General features: G+C 39.3%; 1 protein-coding gene across 4 annotated transcripts in view; it reads left to right on the top strand.

Moving 5' to 3' along the window:
* The window catches only part of LOC124594865 (alpha-1,2-mannosyltransferase ALG9), a 154,312-nt gene that overhangs the window by 53,027 nt on the left and 80,445 nt on the right, over positions 1–20,840 (top strand). For all 4 annotated transcript variants that reach the window (XR_006978161.1, XR_006978162.1, XM_047133333.1 and 1 more), the window contains exon 8: positions 13,016–13,132. Coding sequence is in view for 2 of the 4 variants with exons in the window: in XM_047133333.1 (XP_046989289.1) it covers positions 13,016–13,132 (117 nt within the window). In the remaining 2 variants the exon portion in view is untranslated. The remainder of the gene's footprint in view (positions 1–13,015; positions 13,133–20,840) is intronic.

Genomic DNA, 20,840 nt, shown 5'->3' with positions numbered 1-20,840 from the left:
TAATAGTTTAGTTTCTTGAGTTTCTACATGTAAATTTAATATCTAATAGCCACAGTTCTCGCATTTTCATTTGCGTCGGAAAGTAAACTGATTTTGTGACATATTACAAGTTCCTAATCAGGGGAGAATTATTTAGTTTCACCTGAATGCTTCAGTAGTTACGTTTTTGAATATCTGTGTATTATTAGACACAGTTCCTGCGTTTTCGTCAGGGTCAAGAGTAGAGTTGCGCAGCATGTGCCAATAGTCCGTTTATCTGCATAGATTAGTTTTCCACCGTCTTTAGTATGGACAGGGACTGTGATTGTTATGTGCAGATGCTGCAAGCCGAGTTAGTAACACTTCGCTCTCAGCTTCAGGATGTGATGGCTTTGGTTACACAGCTTGAGGCTGCAATGGATGGGCGCCACTGTTGTGGGCCGGACTTGGGGATCCAACAGATGTCCAGCACGTCTGAGTGCTCCGACCGGTCCTCACCGGTGGCCAACCCAGCTACTACTCGCACTGAGGCTGACCCCTCACCTGTGGTCGAGTGGGGGGTCACCCCGGTGCGAAGCAGGCGGTGAAAGACTTCCCAGGTGGCCACACATAAGGCCTCCCCAGTTTGTCTGACAAACAGGTTCCAGCTGCTGTCTGTGGCTGACACTGTCGCTGAGCCAGATGCTGTCGCCTGTCCTGTTTCAGAGGAAACCACTCAGTCTGCAAGATCCGGGCAATCACAGAGGGTGGGATTATTGGTAGTTGGGAGCTCCAGTGTTAGGCGCGTTATGGGTCCCCTTAGGGACTTGGCTGACAAGAAGGGTAAGAAAACCAATGTACACTCCGTGTGCATACCAGATGGACTCATTCCAGATGTGGAAAGGGTCCTCCTGGAGGCCATGAAGAGCACAGAGTGCAGCCATATGCAGGTGGTTGCTCATGTCAGTACCAATGATGTGTGTCACTTTGGGTCAGAAGAGATTCTCTCTGGTTTTGAGCGGCTAACAGAAGTGGTAAAGGGTGCCAGTCTTGCTTGCAAGATGAAAGCAGAGCTGACCATTTGCAGCATAGTGGACAGGATCAATTGCAGACCTCTGGTACAGAGCCGAGTGGAGAGTCTGAATCAGAGGCTCAGGCGGTTCTGCGACCATGTAGGCTGCAGGGTGGTTGGGTTTCGGGTGCTATTGAATAGGTCAGGTGTCCACTATGTGCAGGAGGCAGCTATATGGGTAGAAGGGGCTGTGTCGCATGGACTGGGTGGTTTTTTAGGTTAGAGGGTCTCGGGGAAAACACAAGAAGGGCTTCAGTCACAAAGGGTGCAGGCTGGACACAGGAAGAACATAAATACAGGAACCATTTGTATAACAATTTAAATTGTTGGAGCTATGATGGGAGAGTACCAGAGCTCCAAGCACTAAAAGAAAGCGCTGATGCTCAAATCGTTATAGGTACTGAAAGCTGACTAAAACCGGATATAAGCTCAGCCAAAATTTTTGCGAAGAACCTAACACTGTTCTGAAAGGACAGGCTAAACATGGTTGGCAGTGGCATGCTTGTTGCTGTTAGAAGTAGTTTAACTTGTTGCGAAATTGAAGTAGATACTTCCTGTGAGTTAGTATGGGCAGAGGTCATTGTTGGCAACCGGAATAAAATAATAATTGGACCCTTTTACTGACCTTCCAGTTCAGATGATACAGTTGCTGAAAGGTTCAAAGAAAACTTGAGTTTGATTTCAATCACGTACCTGACTCATATGATAATAGTTGCTGGTGACTTTAATTTACCCTTGATATGTTGGCAAAAATACATGTTTAATTCCGGAGGTATGCATAAAATATCATCCGAAATTGTGCTAAACGCATTCTCTGAAAATTATTTCGAGCAGTTAGTTCATGAGCCCACGCAAATAGTAAACGGTTGTGAAAACACACTTGACCTCATCAAATAGTCCTGAGTTAATAACGAGAATCAAAACCAATTCAGGGATTAGTGAACACAGGGTTGTCATGGCGAGATTGAATATTTAATCCCAAAATCCTCAAAACATAACGAAAAATATACCCATTGGGGAAAAAAAAAAAAAGGTTAAAATTTCACTTGACGACTTCCTGAGAGACAGTCTCCATTCATTTCAAATTAATAATATAAGTGTAGACCAGATGTGGTTTAGATTCAAAGAAATAGTATCGGCAGCAATTGAGAGATTTATACCAAATGTATTAACAAACAACGGAGCTGATCCTGCTTGGTACACAAAACGGGTTATAACACTGCTGCAGAAACAATGAAACAAACATGCCAAATTTAAACAGATGCAAAATCACCAAGATTGGCGATATTTTACAGAAGTTCGAAATTTAGCACAGACTTCAATGCTAGATGCTTATAACAGTTTCCACAACGAAACTTTGTCTCAAAACCTGGCAGAAAATCCAGAGAGATTCTGATCGTATGTGAAGTATGTTAGTGGCAAGAAACAATCAATGCCTTCTCTGCACAATAGTAATGGAGATACTATCAAAGATAGTGCTGCCAAAGCAGAGTTACTAAACACAGCCTTCCAAAATGCCTTCACAAAAGAATACGAAGTAAATATACCAGAATTCAAATCGAGAACAGCTGCCAACATGAGTAACGTAGGAGTAAATATCCTCGAAGTAGTGAAGCAACTTAAGTCAATTAATAAAAGCTTGTCTTCTGGTCCAGACTGTATACCAATTAGGTTCCTTTCAGAGTATACTGATGCATTAGCTCCATACTTAACAATTATATACAATCATTTGCTTGACGAAAGATCTGTACCCAAAGACTGGAAAGTTGCACAGGTTACACCAATATTCAGAAAGGTAGTAGGAGTGATCCACTAAATTACAGGCCCATATCGTTAACATCAATATGCAGCAGGATTTTGGGACATATATTGTGTTCGAACATTATGAATTACCTCGAAGAAAATGGTCTATTGACACACAGTCAACATGGGTTTAGAAAACATCATTCCTGTGAAACACAACTAGCTCTTTATTCACATGAAGTGTTGAGTGTTATTGACAAGGGATTTCAGATCGATTCCGTATTTCTGGATTTCCGGAAGGCTTTTGACACTGTACCACACAAGAGGCTCGTAGTGAAATGCGTGCTTATGGAATATCATCTCAGTTATATGGTTGGATTTGTGATTTCCTATCAGAGAAGTCACAGTTCGTATTAATGAAAGGAAAGTCATTGAGTGAAACAGAAATGATTTCTGGCATTCCCCAAGGTAGTGTTATAGGCCCTTTGCTGTTCCTTATCTATATAAATGATTTGGGAGACAATCTGAGCAGCCGTCTTCGGTTGTTTGCAGATGACACTGTCATTTATTGACTTATAAAGTCATCAGAAGATCAAAACAAACTGCAAAACGATTTAGAAAAGATATCTGAATGGTGCGAAAAGTGGCAGTTGACCCTAAATGATGAAAAGTGTGAGATCATCCAGATGAGAGCTAAAAGGAACTCCTTAAACTTTGGTCACATGATAAATCAGTCTAATCTAAAAGCCGTAAATTCAACTAAATGCCTAGGTATTACAGCTACAAACAACTTAAACTAGAACAAACACATAGGAAATGTTGTGGGGAAGGCTAACCAAAGACTGCGTTTTATTGGCAGGACATTTAGAAAATGTAACAGACCTACTAAGGAGACTGCCTACACTACACTTGTCTGTTCTCTTTTAGAATACTGCTGCACAGTTTGGGATCCTTACCTGATAGGACTGATGGAGTACATTGAAAAGTTCAAAGAAAGGCAGCATGTTTTGTATTCACATGAAATATGGGAGAGAGTGTCACAGAAATGATACAGGATTTGGGCTGGACATCATCAAAAGAAAGGCGTTTTTTGTTGCAACGGAATCTTCTCACAAAATTCCAATCACCAGCTTTCTTCTCCAAATGCAAAAATATTTTGTTGACACTGATCTACATAGGGAGAAACAATCACCACAATAAAATAAGGGAAATCAGAGCTCGTACGGAAAGATATAGGTGTTCATTCTTTCCATGCGCTATACGAGATTGGAATAATAGAGAATTGTGAAGGTGGTTCAATGAACCCTCTGCCAGGCACTTAAATGTGATTTGCAGAGTATCCATGCAGATGCAGATGTAGATGTAGAAATGCTGAACCTTCACTGTATTGTTGATAGAACAGTTGAAATAAATACATTCGGAACAATATTGAAGGATGCAATTTCAGTAGCTACCCACTAATTGATGGAGACCTTTCTTGTTCCTTGTGTCCTGAAAGTACTTAATTCAGATCATTCTGCAAGAAAACAGTGGCCAGGTGATAGTTTGAAATTCCCTTATGACATCCTGTCATTCTGAGAATTCATGAATTCGATGAAATTATGCCGGTGGTCTCACAAGGAACCCCTTGAGTGCTAGTTCACTAGTTAATTCTTTAGTAAGGCTCATTTGAAAGTGTTGTGTTAACAGTTACTATAGGAAAAATTTTAGCTGCTAATAACACAGCATGTGCATCAGAAGGGTGACAGGAAATGAGTGTCTCGAGGTGCAGAGATCAACCTTCTATGGGATGTATGTATTACACTTTACAAAATGGACATAGTCGACATTCAAGAAATGTTCAAAACAAACCATTAACTTGCACCATGAACACTGAATAAAAATTGGCGTGCCACGGTGATCACAAAGGTTAGCTCCATCAAGAATGAAAGCAAATTCCTTGGGAGTTACAAACCCTCTGGGATGTTCAGCTAGGTATCCACTGTTAAAAAATGCATATATAATCCTATTAGTGTAATGAGGTGATGAGAACTGATTGAATGTAATGCCATGCAACCAAATGCAAAACAGTCTGTCGTGGAGCTTATCGTGAAACTGGCTGTCCTTGAAGGCATAACTGCATTTGGTGTTTTATAGGCACAGAGAAAACAAACATCCGGAGGCTTAATATGTCCAGTGGTTCCAGATGGTATGAGTTGCAATGTCACACATTTTGCAGGAGGGATAGTTTACTCTACAGTAGTATGATATTTTTATGCAGACAAGAAATAAAGCAAAAGCAAGTTGTTTTAATGAGCTATTGGCCAGAAGCAGTGCTGATACCATAGTCGTAGTTCTCTTTTGCCCATTTTTCCACTGTTGCTTGCTGTGACATAAATATTCCCTATTGTCCTTGCAAGATCACTCACTTGGGAAAGAATCATAGTGGGCAAAGTAACTCCAACTATTTGCAGCACAGTAAATAACTTTCCAGCCAATTTACCATTTAGATGAACAGTCAGCATAATTATATACAAATGTGTTAAAGAATTGATGTTAGTTGATCGTGATACAACTCTCATGGTACCTCTAATTTCTAGGGTTCCTTTCATATGTGTTTCCTCTTCAAAACCCAATTGGTCAGAGTTGGAAACAAATTCCTTACTGAATGATGGGATAAGTTTGTTTATCTCATCTACAAATTTTTGGGCCGATTGTGCAGTTTGTTGTGCATTGTCAAGGTGACACTTTATTTGAAATTTCGTTTCTTCCATCTTCCAATTCTGTGGCACTGTTTGCAGTTATGCAAACGTCCACTGCTTCCCTGGAGCCACTGTGCTCGATGTCACATGCAGTTTGATGTGCATAATGTAATAGGTCACTGTCAACATATATGTTGTAAATTGTATCTAGTTTAGTTTATTTATTTGTGATATGCTCCATCACAGTATTTGTAATATTATGTGTATGTATTGAGTGATTGTGTGTGTGTATGTGTGTGTGTGTGTGTGTGTGTGTGTGTGAAGTCTAATGTTTGTGTTACACGATGATGATGATGATGATAGAAGAGAGGGAAGGGAGAGCACCAAGGGGCCCCCAGACTTGACGACCCCATCCAATGGATGGATCATCATTAACAGTGTCACATGCCTTCCTTTCATGAGGCACTGCGGAGGGGTTTGGTATTTAAATCAGAACATTGGCAGTGAAAATTTTATGCACTACACAGTCACATTACTGTGGAGTTATTTGAAATCTTATGAACTTGCTTTTAAGTATGCCATGGATGATCTACCATATACATAATTATGCTGAAAATGATTGTCCTTTACTACATTTCACTATAGATGGGATTTGTGGCTCCCTGTCCGACAAGGCAGATGAATTACATGTCTCAATATTTGTTTTAATATCACTTTCACTTGTTAAGCACATTTCATCACCAGTTGTACTCGTCAAGTACATTGTCCGCACAGTTGAGTGCATATGGCACCACACATTCCACTGACTTAGCTTGCAGAAATGCTAATATTTCATCTGTCACGTACTTCTCACTCTGCAAAATTCCTTGGATTCCTGTCTGACAAAGTGCCAACTTCAGCAATGTTGTAGGTATAATGCAATGTTCGTTTTGTTTGTCATTGCCATTGTTTTATTTTGTATCAACACCTCTAGCACTGTTGTGAGTTACTCATTGACTAAGCAGTTCACCTACGCTCCATAGCCGCATGCTGTGTGCACCATTGAATACCTCCAGTTCGCACCCTGTTGCCATTAACAGCCAATATTGCAGTTGTGTGGTGGACAATATGTGGAGTGTCAAATTCTGTAAACATTATTGGCCTTTTGTGAACTCACAATCAAGGTTCCTTTGTCAATGTAGGCTTCACAAAGATCATTATCATCTTGTGTGTGTTAGAAAATCATTGAGCTTAGCCCATGTCATGAAATAACATTACAGATATTTATGGAATGCCAATGGACCTCCATTGTGTGATAATGTCCAACCATCAATTTGAAAACTTTATTATTGGAACTCATGATCATGTTATATTTTCAAGCCTCCGTACTTTAGTGAGCAAATTTACAAGATCATATAAGGTGCTTTCTTTTGTGCTGAATTTTTAATTAGGCACTTTGAGGGTTTTATGTTTGTACCTCCCACAGAAATTACTGGGTGCTTCACTGAACCACCAGTACCAGTGTATTACATTCTGATACTGTTCTGGTCAGGGTGACTCGTTTGCTTCAGACAGTTCCTTCCAAGGTGTGTAACAAAAATGTGTGCCCAAACTTTCTGGAAACATTCCTCAAACATAGAGAAATAAAATGTGTTATATGAACAGTGACCCAGAAACACTTTATTTCCCTGTTAAAACTCAATTTCTACTTCTCATCATAATCATATTGATGATGGGAAACACACACAAACAACATACCAGGATTACAAGAAATGTTTTCTTACATGAAATGTGCAAAATACCCTCTTGGCTGTGTTTGGTCAGAATGTATAGTAAGTTTTAATTCTTAGGTTCACTGCCAGTGTTGGTTTAATAGAATGAAAATAATGGTGACATGTGACACTCTTCATTACTTGTATTGATATGTTACTACATTCACTGCTTTACTAGCATCGTCCGCCCCGATAGCTGAGTGGTCAGCACGGCGGTCTGTCACGCCAAGGGGCCCGGGTTCGATTCCCGGCTGGGTCGGACATTTTCTCCGCTCAGGGACTGGGTGTTGTGTTGTCCTCATTATCATTTCATCATCATCAGTGGAAGGCAATGACAAACCACCACCGGAATCACTTCCCTAGAAGCTCATGCGATGGACTTCTCTGATGAGGCTTCCCCCATGACAAGACCTGCCGTAAGGCAGAACACAAAGTTTAAGTCTTTTTTTTACTGGCATCCAGCACATAGCATCAACTGTTTACTGTTCATCATGGCTTTGGTTTCCTATGTGTCTCAGCAGATGGTAGTGGCTGTGGCATTCAGCATTTGCATTGGGAGAGATGTCTAGAATGATGGTACACCAACAGGAGAATATTTGAAGCAACTGCTTGTTGTCTTTGGGAGCAAGAGTTGAACTGATTCCTTAGCCTCCACACTCTCTGGACCTAAAACCTCTAGACTTTTATTTGTGGGGGCATTTGGAAACTCTTGTTTATGGAACCTTGGTACAGTATTTACAGAGTCTTCGTGTCCGAATTGTGGAAGGGTGTGAAACAACAGCCAGTTCTCCAGGGATACATCACCACATCAGGGATTCAGTGGAAAAATGGGTTGATGTATGTATTCTTGTTAACAGAGGACATTTTGTACATTTCCCTTTGGAAAGTGTTTCATACTGTGCTGATACATTCTTTTCCTGTGTGCTTCCCGTGATTAATGTGATTGTGAAGAAAATAATGTCCAACGTGGAAATAAAGTGTTTTATACTCATGCGCATATAACGCATTTACTTGCTCTATGTATGTGGAATGTTTCCTGAAAGTTGTGGCCATAACTTTCTGTTGCATACTGAATAGTAACACATTATTCCAGTGCATGTGTTACATCATGGATTGAGTAGTTATGGACCTCTGTGTAACTTTATGGAGATGAAATGTCACCTCTGTCAGATACTTGTGGAACTGACCTGCCATTCAAGCATCTCAAGTTCATATTGTCTGTCTTGCATGACAGTCTTACAAGTTCTTTCTTGTCAATCTAGAAGCAGATAATTGGGTATATCTTAAGTAATTGCTTGCATTTAGAGATATGGTGAACTAATTAACATGTAAGTAATGAAAAGTTCAAGATCAATATATTGTCGAAGTTTTAGATTCTCGGATCTGTTGTATTTTGGCACATGTTCTGTTGCAGATGTTGGATCCATGATAAAGTAAGCATCAGAGGGAAAGGAAAGTTATGACTATTTGTCACTACCTATGGCCTTTCAGGCAGTGTTCAGGTGCTCTAATGTCAATGTGTAAAACATGCAGTCACATTCTCCAAACTGAGAAAACGTGTTTAGTAATAATACCTGTGCCAGCATATTTTCTTTGGGTTTAGCTTGATTAAACCATTGCAGACATTGCCAAGGAATGTTAGAGTGCATGAGCTCAATAACTAAAATGATGCCATTAGAAAATTCTTGCCAATTATTAGCCATATAAAATAAATATGTGACAACTTAAATGATTGACTTCTCAGATTGCTCTAGTTGCCTTCCTCTTTTCCTCTATCTGATTTTTGTTTCCAATTTCACTTTTTTTTTTTTATCTTGAATTTTCATTTCACCTTTTAAAGTGTGTGCCCCCCCCCCCCCCCCCCCCCCTTCCTCTTGGCAGTTTTTGTTTCTTACCCTCTGTCTTTACTTCTTTATGTTACTAACTTGCTGATACTCACTGTAGAGTTTTTTAATCTGCCACATTTTAAAATTTATGTGCTCATCATCACTGCTCCAGTTGCTCATATACGGCAGCTCATAAATGGCTTGCGTTTAAAATGATGTTAATGTTGATCAAATTTTGTCTACGTAGGCAATTATGAGGCAGTCAGGCTGCTCCTGAACAAATGATGCCAGTTATGAAACTGCTTCTTCTTCTGTAGCACTACAGCCTTTGGTGAGCCTTGGCTTAAATTGTTTTCCTCCACACTTCACAGTTTTTTGCATCTCTTTTCCACCCCTGGTCTCACATACTCATGAGCTGCTCTTTTACATCATCAACATTTCTGTTTGTTCTAGGCATCTATTTTCATCTAGTAACATAGAGCACATCTTTAATCATTTTCTTTTGTATTCTTTTTTCTCTGCCATTCTCTCCACATATCCTAGCCATTGTATTAGTTGTGATTTGATAAATTTTACTATATTTGTTCCTTGTATTAATGCCTGTAGCTTGGTGTTATAGCACACCCTGCAGCCTTCTTTCTCCCATATTGGACCATAAATTTTGCATAGTACTTCTTGCTCAAATCTTTAGGCATTTTTGCCATCTTCTGTCAGCGTCAGTACCTCTGACCCATTTATAACCACTGGGTGAACTAGGGAGTCCCATTCTTCTTATAACAAGATTGTTTCTGAAGAGTTGTAGATTTACAAAATAAGCTCTGTTTTCTGCATGCAACTTTTCCCTTATAACTTTCCAGTGCATCAAAGCTCCCAGTAACTGAAAGAGGACACTCCTTTGAAACATTTCCCATTTATGTTTAGACAGATTTTCTTTTTTTTTTAATTTATTCTGAGGCCGATTTTTAAAATTTCTCTTTCCATTGCCACATTTGTTCCGTTAAGTATGTTGCCATTTCTTCTTACCATTGCAGTGTTATCAGTGTATGCACATATCTGGCTAATTTTAACAAATATGGTGCCTGCTTTATTGAATTTATTTGTTATACTGTGCAGAGCTGTATTGAATTACACAGTGGAGAGATTGTCACTTTGCTTCACTCATTTGTTACAAAGTTTTCACTTGGCCTGTTGAATATATCTATTTTTGCTCTTGTCTGTATCATTATCATTCTGATTAGATTTATTAATTTGGCACATAAACCAACTTCTTTCAGCCTTCTGTATTTTTGCTGTCAAAGAATTGTTTGAAAACAGTGAATAGTAAGTGCAGAGCTTTATTATCTCTGTAGAACTTTTCAGCTATTTCTCTGACCACAAATATGTGATCAGTTGTTACTCTGTCTGATTAAGAACTACACTGATATGCATCTTCTGTGAAATTTTGCATCTTTTTGTTTAGCATATTTGTGAAGATCATATAAGCCTTGCTTTTCACATGTTGGTCTGTCTCCTTTGTTATAAATGGGAATTGTTATTCCAGTTCTCCAATTATCTGGCATGGTTTCAGTTGACCATATATATGATATCCGTGTGTGCAGTTCCTTTATTACAGCACTGCCCCCACATCCTGTTAATTCAGACATTGTGCTGTCTTAATTGGGGGCTTGATTGTTTCTCATGTTGTGGACAGCCATAGATACCTCTTGCAGCCTTGGCTTTCCTCCATCATTGCCTACTTCATCTCCGCTCTTTTTTCCTGTTAGGCCCTCTCCTTCTTCCAGGGTGGTATTATGGGTGTTTGAAATATTCTGCACATCTCTCACTATCTGTTCTTCCTCCCTTATCGTCCTCCCATCTTTACTTGAGCATACTTTTGTTTGTGGCTGGAATCTACTCCTTATTTTGCTTACAACATGATAGAATTTTCTCATTTCATTCCATTCTTTTACCTCTTCTAGTTCTTGAAATTTCTTCTTAGTGTGCTTTCTTTTCTTTCTCTTGCACAGTCTGTTAGCACTCTTCCTTAATTTTCTGTATTGTTCCACATTATTTCTGCCTTCTCTTTGTGACAATCTCATTCCTGCCCTACTCATTTCCTCTATTGCTAACCTGCAGTCTTCGTCAAACCATTCCTGGATTCTTCTGCTTCTTCTCACACCTGTTCTTTTTTCTACAAAAATTGTTAATGGCTTGTTAAATCCTGCTCCATCTTTTGCCTACTCCTGCTGGTGGCCCTTTACTACTCAATTTCCTACTTAGTGTTAGTTGGTATTTTTTTATTTCATCAGGAATTTTGAGTTTACCTATATTCTGGTCCATCCTTATTTCTGACCTATTGGTATTTACTAATGATAGTTTATCTCTTAAGACTGAATTTGTCACAAAGTGATCCGAGTCACAATTTGGTCCTCGGGAACTCCATGCATCTGTAATTGAGGTGGAATGGTGGGCATTCATTAAAATATGGTCAATCTGGTTGACTATCCCATTAACTGCAGACTTCCCTGTATGCAGACAAATCTTCTTGTGTGGGAAACAGGTGCTCTTAATTATCATATTATTTCATGTTGTGAATTTGCACAGTAAGGCTCCATTGTTGTTGTTTTTTTTTTTACAATGAATGCTTGCCAGAAACTCCATCTTGATGCTCATTCCTCATTACTTTTGTATTAAAATCTTCTGCTAATATCAAATCATACTTAGGTTCTGCGCAGCATACTTCTTCCACACGTACATAGAACTGGTACTTTATTATACCATTCTTATCCTCCATTGGTGCATGTTCATTTATTGTTGATATGATCCTGAATTTCCCTCTTATTCTAAGTTTGCACATTCCTCCATTTATTGATTCAAATCCTAATAGGCTTTTCCTGGCATTCCTGCCTATTACAAACCCTGTTCCAAATTGGCCCGTTATTTTCTCTGGCCCACTTCATACTGTTTAGTATATGAGTTCATCAACCTGCCCATTTTCTTGCCATATTATTTTCTGTAGTTCTACAATATCACTCTTAAATTTTAAAATTTCATTGGCTGTTTGTTCTGTTTTTCTAGGGTGAAGCATCATCCTCACAATCCATGTTGTTATTGTCACACCAGTTACCTATTTCCATTGCTGGGGTGATGATATGTATTTTCCATCTAGTATCCAAGATGTTTGTTGTTTCTGCAATCGTCTTTTTTTGGAGTATGGGTTTATCGGCCCCATGCCAAATGCCCTACCTGGAAGACCAGGATTTGTATCAGGTTTGTGCCGTTAGGGAAACTGGCTTCACTGCAACTCTAGAACTCTCCCTGCCTTACGTTGTGGGACACACTTTGTCTCACTACTCTGTCAAGACCACTCCAGCATAGGTGGCCTTACCAGAAGCTATGCTACTGCTAGCAGAGGCCTCGACTTCATCAATGCACAGAAACCCTGCCATGCAGCACTGAAGGTGCCTTCAATAATGTGGTGTCCCCTGGGGGGGATCCAGTTATGAATAAATAAAAGAGTAAAAACTATGTCTCACATACCTTTATTTGCTATGTGTTTACCTACCTGTTAAAAAGAGGAATTTGTCGAATATACTTTGGTATATGCTAGAACCTGTTACTAAAGCCAGAGACACATCTTTTCCAAGAAGTATGCTTGATGTTACTTAATCAAATAAGTAATTTGAGCAGTGTCTTGCATTCATGAATTACTATGTATATAAAATACTAACCAAAATCTTGAGTTAGAAGAAGCTATGTATCTTTTCCTCAGTAAAATTTCATTGGAAGGAGGATTTTCAAACTTTTTTTATAAAACAAAACAACATTTCAGGTTTTACAAACAAGTTGCTGATGCAATCTAGTTTTAGCCAACCCTCTAGAGAAGCAGAGTGGTTTTCACATGCCCCTGTGAATATCGATGAACACTATATGATATGACTATGAATTTTTAGTAATATAAGGAGATGATAAAAATAACAAATATGTTTCTTCTCTTGCTTTCAGCTTTTGGTGTCTTGGCTTGTTCCATCAAAGCCACGAAATCCAGGTTGCTTGCCTTTCTGGTTGTCTCTTATGCCCATGTTCTTATGGATGGTTGTGTTCTTTGCACAACCTCACAAGGTTTGTATTATTATTATTATTATTATTATTATTATTATTATTATGGGATACAAAAGTACAGATGACAAATTACAGTGATATTGAATTACAAACATATTCTGGATGATTTTGAACAATGAGTGCAAACTGTGCTTGACTGTTTAGCTTTTTCTTAGATCACACTTATTGACAGTATTTCTGAGAAGAGGCTAAAAAAACGAGCTAATGCACTAGTGCCCCTACAAAAGGTGTCCCATATGATTACAAAAAGGATACTTAATACCATCTGTTGGCTGGTTAGTTGTTCAACAAAAGGGGCAATATTTTTAAGAAAATGAAATTTTCAGTCACCCTCCTTACCACAGTGTCAGAAGACAAGACTTTCAATACAGACATGCAGTTTTCAGTGAGCAATAATATACTTCATAAGATCTGTTGTAAAGATTGTGACTCATAGCACACAGGAAAAATAGGTAGAGATCAGAAATGCTGAGTCACAGACAGGCACAACAGAAATCACACACACACACACACACACACACACACACACACACACACACACACACACACAAAAATCACAAACACAAAAAACACAGCTCACTTTTGTTGTGCCTATCTGCGACTCAGCATTTCTGCTATGTGGTGAGTAACAACTATCCTTTTATTGTAATATTGAATGTAAACAGAGAAGGTCAGCACAAACATCACAGGTTTGTTTGAGTCATGAGAGAATGTCACAGAGATGCTGAACAAACTGATCTGGCAGACACTTGAAAATGCATGCAAACTATCCTGTGAAAGCCTACTTTAGAAATGAATATATTACAACCTCCTACATATATGACTCATGGAATCACGAAGTCAAGATTAAACTTATTATAGCACACACAGAGGTAGTTAAGTAATCATTCTTTCTGCACTTGATATGTGAAAGAATGAAAAAAATTTTTGAAAAAAGGCCTAATGACTGGTACAATGAGAATTGCCCTCTGTTCTGGGTGGCAAAGTATAAATGTAAATGTAGACAACTATAACCTACACAGACCATAATTTCTGTGGACACTGCATGCTATTTAGTTAGTCAGTTATTTGTGTGTTAGTTGATCATAATTGCAACCTCTTGCTATTATCATAAATGTGTCAGTCTATTTTAAAGTTTCCAGTATAAAGAAGCAAAGGTGTCTTCCCTGTGCTAAAAGCCTGTTCTTTGTGCATCACTGTTTACCTTCTTTGGAGGTTTTTTTTTTCCTTTGTTGGTATTATTCATATCTTTTGCTGTGGAACTTGCACGCCCATGCAGTGTTCTTGCCTGAGCAGTTCATGTAACAAGCAGTAACAAGTGTGCAATCCCTGATCCACGAACAGTCTGTTCACATTTCCCACATGTTGCCTCGCTTTTACATGTTAAGAGTAGTGCAGCTGTAATTTTGGCATTCATAATAGTGGATGTCTTTTGGTGCACTTAAAAGATTAAGGACATCAGCTTTGCCCTTTTTGAGCAACACAGGTGAATTAATGTTCTTTTAAGGGTGACTGTTTCCTTCAACTTCCCTTTTATCCTCTTGATTATATATCTCACCTCTACGGCTATTGCAATTTACTGATTTCGACTGACATCACACTATTATGCCAAAATACATCCCCTTTCATGAAATTAAGTATACTATGTTTCTCTCTGACTGCACAATATTCACCCAGCTACTTGCATTTCAGAAGGTACTATCCTTGCGATATGTTGACGTCTCAATTACTTCAGTCTCTGGCTGCTGAGGCAAGACTGTGTGTGACTGTATGCACATTAATATGTGTACCAGTTCAGTTTCTCTAGCAGCTTTGTGACATTTTCTCATGAGTCAAACAGACCTGTGATGTATCTGCTTCCCTTCTCTGTATATATTCAGTATCCCCTGTTAGCCTATTGGGTATGGGTTCAACACACTCAAGGATGAGCTGCACAAGTGTTCTATTAGCAGTCTCCTTTGTAGACTTATTGTAAAGGGTCTTTCATTAAGAGTGAGAGTCCCAGTCTGGCACAGATTTTCAGTCGTCATTCCATTATACAGATGATTGTTGTCCATATTCGTAATTGCGAATACATGTGATGTATTTCATGACGGCTGTAGTCACCACAGTGCCTGTTCCTTTGAACGTGCATGTATATCTGAAGGAACAGTGCATTGTAATTCGGAATAGTAGAGACACTGCAATATCATTCTTATCTGCTGACACTGGGCAAGCAACTTTCAAGTAAAAGTCCCTCCTTTATGGGAATGTGTGTAATGGATGTATGAGAACAGGTTGTAGACACATTGTCGATGACATATGGAAGTTTTGTTCTGGTCATGAGTCATGCTCAGCTAGCCAAATGGTACAGGAAACACTCACAATAAGTGGAAAATCTGGGTTCGAGTCCCAGTCCGGCACAAATTTTCATAGTCGTCATTCCATTATACAGCTGATGGTTGTCAGTATTTGCAAATGTGAATACATTTCATGTATTTCATAATAGCTGTAGTTGCCGCAGTGCTGTTTCTTCAGACACACATGCATGTCCGAAGGTACATTGCTTTGTAATTTGGAATAACATAGGCTCTAAAATATTGTAGTAGTGGCATTACATCTTGATAGCATGACAGGTGTTCACCTCCAAGTATTCCAGGGTTTGTGACTTATCAGCACAGATCTGGGATTTTTATTATTCTGAAAGAAAGAAATCCATGGATGTGAAATCACATGACCATGGCAGTCAGTTCACAGATCCATGTCTTGAAATGATCTGGTCACCATAATTCTCCCTCGGAAAATCAAGCGTAAAACCACCTGTGTGGCATGTTTTAATATCGATGGTCTCAAGTTCTGGCCACAGAAATTCCCGTAACATGGATCTGTAGGGGTTGCTATTGACAGTAATGGTTCTTCCATCATCATCTCGAAAGAAATAAGCTCCACTGACACTGCCGTGCCATAAACCGCACCACACAGTGTGTTTTTCTGAATGGAGTGGCATCTCGTGGATCACTTGTAGGTTCTTCTGACTTCTATACTGACAGTTTTGCATATTGATGGAGCCACTAACACAAAAATGTGCCTCGACTGAGAAGATGATTTTTCCACTGAAATTGGAATCAGCTTCCATCTGCTGTACGGCCCAATCAATGACCTCACGATGCAGTCTGTCATCATTTGGCTTCACTCTTGAGTCAGTACAGCTTTGTATGGATGTAGGCCCAAATCCTTTCACAAGATTTGCCAAATTGATGTCTCTGATACCAGCAGCCACTGAGATTACGTTTGGCTCTTTCTCAGTACTGACTGCTACTGCTGTGATATTGTCCTCACCCTCACTTAGCAGTTAACATTTCTTGTTGATGGTATCTGGTTAAGTAGAATGAAATCCCACATGAACCTAGCCACAGTGAACGGTATACCTCAAGTAAAGAAATGGTGAATGCGACCCAATTCCCTGGTGAACAAACGATGAGCATCCATAACTGAGCTGCCCCTCTGGTAAATTTTTGTAATGACTTCTGTGCATCCAGGAAGCGTGAGTCATTGCACGATGAAACTGCAGTTGTGTTGGATATTTTCACACCCAGAAGCACACAAGCAATTATATTAAAACTGGAAATTTCAATGCTATCCTTTATTTCATTAGTATTCTAGCAATGTACTGAATTCTGCCACCTGTTTTATCTATGTTGTTATTCCATTTCATATCCCTACAGATTGTTGCATCAAAATATTTGTACAAGTTGACTGACTCCAGTTGTGACTATTGATATTGTAGTCACAGTATACAACTTTTTTGTTTTTTGTTTTGTGGAAGGCTTAATTTCCTTTTCTTAGCATTTTAACGTAAGTAATCTTTGCTCCACTTCGAAAACTTACCAAAATCAACACATTATTTTTCACCCTTTGTTTTTTACATTATTTCATTATCGATAACTGATTCACCTGCAAAAGGTCCAATTTTGCAACTAATCTTTATGATACAGTTACTACAATAGTGCACATGTTGAATAAATTTATGATATGCTCACTTTACCTGACCTCTTGAAGTGTGAGATGACATTTTTATGATATTACATGTCCCACTTTCAGGCTTCTGTGACAGTGAAAGATGTTTGTGATGTTTATTAGTAGCTTTTGGGACATCCCACTGTGCTAGATATTATTCAGTGGATGCCATGACAAATGGCTGTTGAACTGGCTTGTGTAGAGGAAACCTTGTCTTGGTCTCGTCTAAGTGCCAATCGGTTTTTCAAAAGGATCTGCCAACCCACATTATATACAACATTATGAGATACAATGTTTTGTAAGAGAAAGTAACAACATAGAAGGTTTAAAGTTCAGGTGTTCATGCCATTTGGGTAACCTGGAAGACAATTAACATCCTTTTCCAGCACTCGTCAGCACACAAGGAGATGAAGTTCTATTAAGAATGCTGCAACATGGTTAGGTTGAACTGACTGGCAGGACCATCTCAGCAAACATCAAGAAGTGCAACTGATAGAAATGTACTAAATGAATCTACTAACATCAGACATCAAAGGGTTACAGACTGCACACACTGATACCATACCATAAATAATAAAATTTGAATTTCATCCTCCCCCCTCTCTCCCCTCCCCTCCCCTCCTCACCTCTCCCCTCCCTTCACCCCCTCCCACCTCCTCCACCCTCTCCCAACTACCCTCTCCCCTTGACCTACTCCTCCTCTCCCCTCTCCTCCACCCTCTCGCCACTACCCTCCCCCCTGACCTCCTCCTCCTCCCCTCCCCCCACCCCCCAATGGCATTCCATATCACAAGGCTCTCTCAATCTTTCCACACAGCTATATCCCCTTCATCCCCCATTTCTTCTCTGCGGGGATTTTAATGCTCATCATGTAGAATCGGGCTCCACTACAACATGCCCATGGAACTGAATGGCTGAAAGTCTCCTGTTAGAGGATCTGTGTTGTGTCCTCTAAAAATTGATAGAAAAATGCTCTTCAGCAGTGTTGCAGGGTTGTTCAGTGCCATCAGTCCCTCAATATGCACTCATTAAAGAAAGTGTCCAGGAATAGGTGGATTGCAGTATGAACATTATTCACTAAGTTGCTGCTGCATCCACTCAGACTTTTCTGGATGATTACAAAGAATTCTCATTTGATTTTGGAGAAAAGAGGGCTGCTCTGCAGTCAAGGACAGATGGGCATCTCTGTGTAGGTTCAAAAGTTGACCAAATACTAAAAAACCTTGCAGCCTTTCAGAGAGTCCAGAGCACATGTTGCTGAATTATAAAAATCTTTTATTGAATGGGACATTATTAGGAAGATTTCAGTTAAAGGTGCCTGATAATATGTCAAGGTGAGATGTGGAATGATACTCTCCAGATGATCTAAGAGGCCTTTCTGTTCTCAACAAGATTGAAAAGTGTGGATTCGTCCTAAATGGATCAGATGTGCACCACACATCAAAGGTTGCTACCTTGGTACTAACTGTGTTTGGGATGCACACAAGGCCAGTCCATATAATGATACCTGTACGAACCAATGTAGTATTAGTTTAAATTCCAAAGAAGTGCCTGCACAGGTGAGAGTATTAAGGTTGTGGAGACCAAGTGCCAAAGCATTCACAACAATGTGCCAGAGTTTGAAGCACTCTTAATAAGCAGTGTAAGTCACATAAAACTAGAAACAGCAAGTTGGCTAAAGCTAAAAATTGAAAACAGTGACTTTTATGGAGTAAATCCAAGTATATATTGAAAGGATAGGGTAGTGGGAAATGGAGGTGGTGTATTTATCACAGTAGACAAGAAACATAAATTCACCAAGATATAAATTGAAGCTGCATGTGAGATTTTTGAGCAAGAGTCAGCATCAAGAGTGGGCGTAAACTAATAATTGTACCACATGGTCTCTCTCTCTCTCTCTCTCTCTCTCTCTCTCTCTCTCTCTCTCTCTCTCTCTCTCTCTCCAGTAACATTTCATTGTCACATTCATTATACTTAGTTCAGGATGGGTTTGTGTTAAATTAATGAACCTATTTTGGTGTGTATTGACATCAAATTAATTTTTATTCAATTACCAGTTCTTTGAACAGAGAACTGGAATTGCATTGGGGAGCGCTTTGTAAAATGTTATTGCCAATCTGTCTGTGGAAGATTTCAAGGAATGTGCCATGGAGTCTGTTGTTGAAATTTGTGTGCTTTTTCATATATATATAGATGATACTTTTGTTCTTTGGCCTCATGTAAATGACATTTTAGAACATCTGAATTCTATCCACATGAATATTCTCATTGCAATGAAAGTGGGAATTGATGGCTGCTTTGATGTGTTGGTTAGGAGGAAGATCTACAGAACATTGGGACATGCTGTGTATAGGAAACCAATGCACACTGATTTGTATCTTCAGGTTGATAGTTGTCACCATCCGGCTCAGGCCATGGGGCCCTTGTCATCTCAGACCCTGAAAGTTTGCCAGCTGAGTTAGCCCACTCTGAGATCACTTTTCACCTGAACAGTTATAGTGAAAGAGAGCTTAGACTCACGTTGCATTTTCAACCTTCTGTGACAAAGTGGAACCAATGTCTGTGTTCTTTTTGTCTTATGCAGGAAGCATTTCCAACAGCCCGAATTCCTAGCAGTTGTGGCATGCCATACATTGGTCAGACCATCAGGGCCATGGAGGACCAGTGTACTGAGCATAAGTATCTACCATGCTTCACAACAGCAGTGCAGATCTGCTATTGATGTTGCCTTGGCACCAGTCATCCTGTGGAATATAACATCACAGAGATTCTGGCATGCACTTCCAACTATTGAAATAGTGTTATTAAGGAAGCAGTTGAGATTAAATTAACAAGTGAAGTTGTTGCTAAAATTCTGCATGGAATCCAGCTCCCTCCTTGTGCTCACCTGTTGGAATTAATATTAACTATCATTAACCTCTGACATTGGTTCTTCATTGGTTGTGTGGTGGTGCTAGTTGTTTACACTGTGTGTGAGAGTGTGTGTTCTCTTTCCACATATGCGCCATATACCAAGGTTTTAAATGTACTTGCAAAGCATTCTCTTATTGCATTTGTGGCTTGAAAATGATGGGGGTGTGTACCTGTCAAAATATCGGTGGTTGATGAAGACTTTACCTGGCTGCATTCCCGTGTGTTGTTTGAACATTTTATATGCCAAGAGAAACTCAGGTTTCACATCATTATCAAAGTACAAAGGGCTTCACATTATTATCAAAGTATAAAAAGCAATTGAAATGAGTTGAGCTTACATAACAGTAGGAGTAGAAATTTTCTTAAAAAACTTAAAATTGATAGCATTGACATTTTTGGGGTAAATTATATCTATATATTCAGCAAACCAAATAGAGATAGTACTGTCATATGTCAGTGACAAGAGCATGAAAAAGAACATTGACTGAAGAATAATTGATCATGCACTAGATACGTAAGTACCTAGTGGAATAGTTTTGATAATAGGGACCCTCTATTATACAGGGTGATTCTGGGGGAATGTCACATAATAACCAAAAAAGTACTATGCGGATGATTTTTGATCGATATGAAACTGGAGTGGATTGAAAACTACACACATCTGTGAATTATTATGAAGACAAGTGAGATTATTATTTACTGAAATGCTGTGTGTGGCGCACTGTGACATCACCCTCGAGCTCGGCTGCGCTTCATCAGCAACGTGTTGGCACTGTTGACCCCTCCTCTAACGGTATTG

Source organism: Schistocerca americana, chromosome 2, assembly GCF_021461395.2.
Source record: "Schistocerca americana isolate TAMUIC-IGC-003095 chromosome 2, iqSchAmer2.1, whole genome shotgun sequence".
Classification (NCBI taxonomy): Eukaryota; Metazoa; Arthropoda; class Insecta; order Orthoptera; family Acrididae; genus Schistocerca; species Schistocerca americana.
The sequence above is the reverse complement of the archived record's forward strand: the minus strand, read 5'-3'. Positions and strand labels throughout refer to the sequence as shown.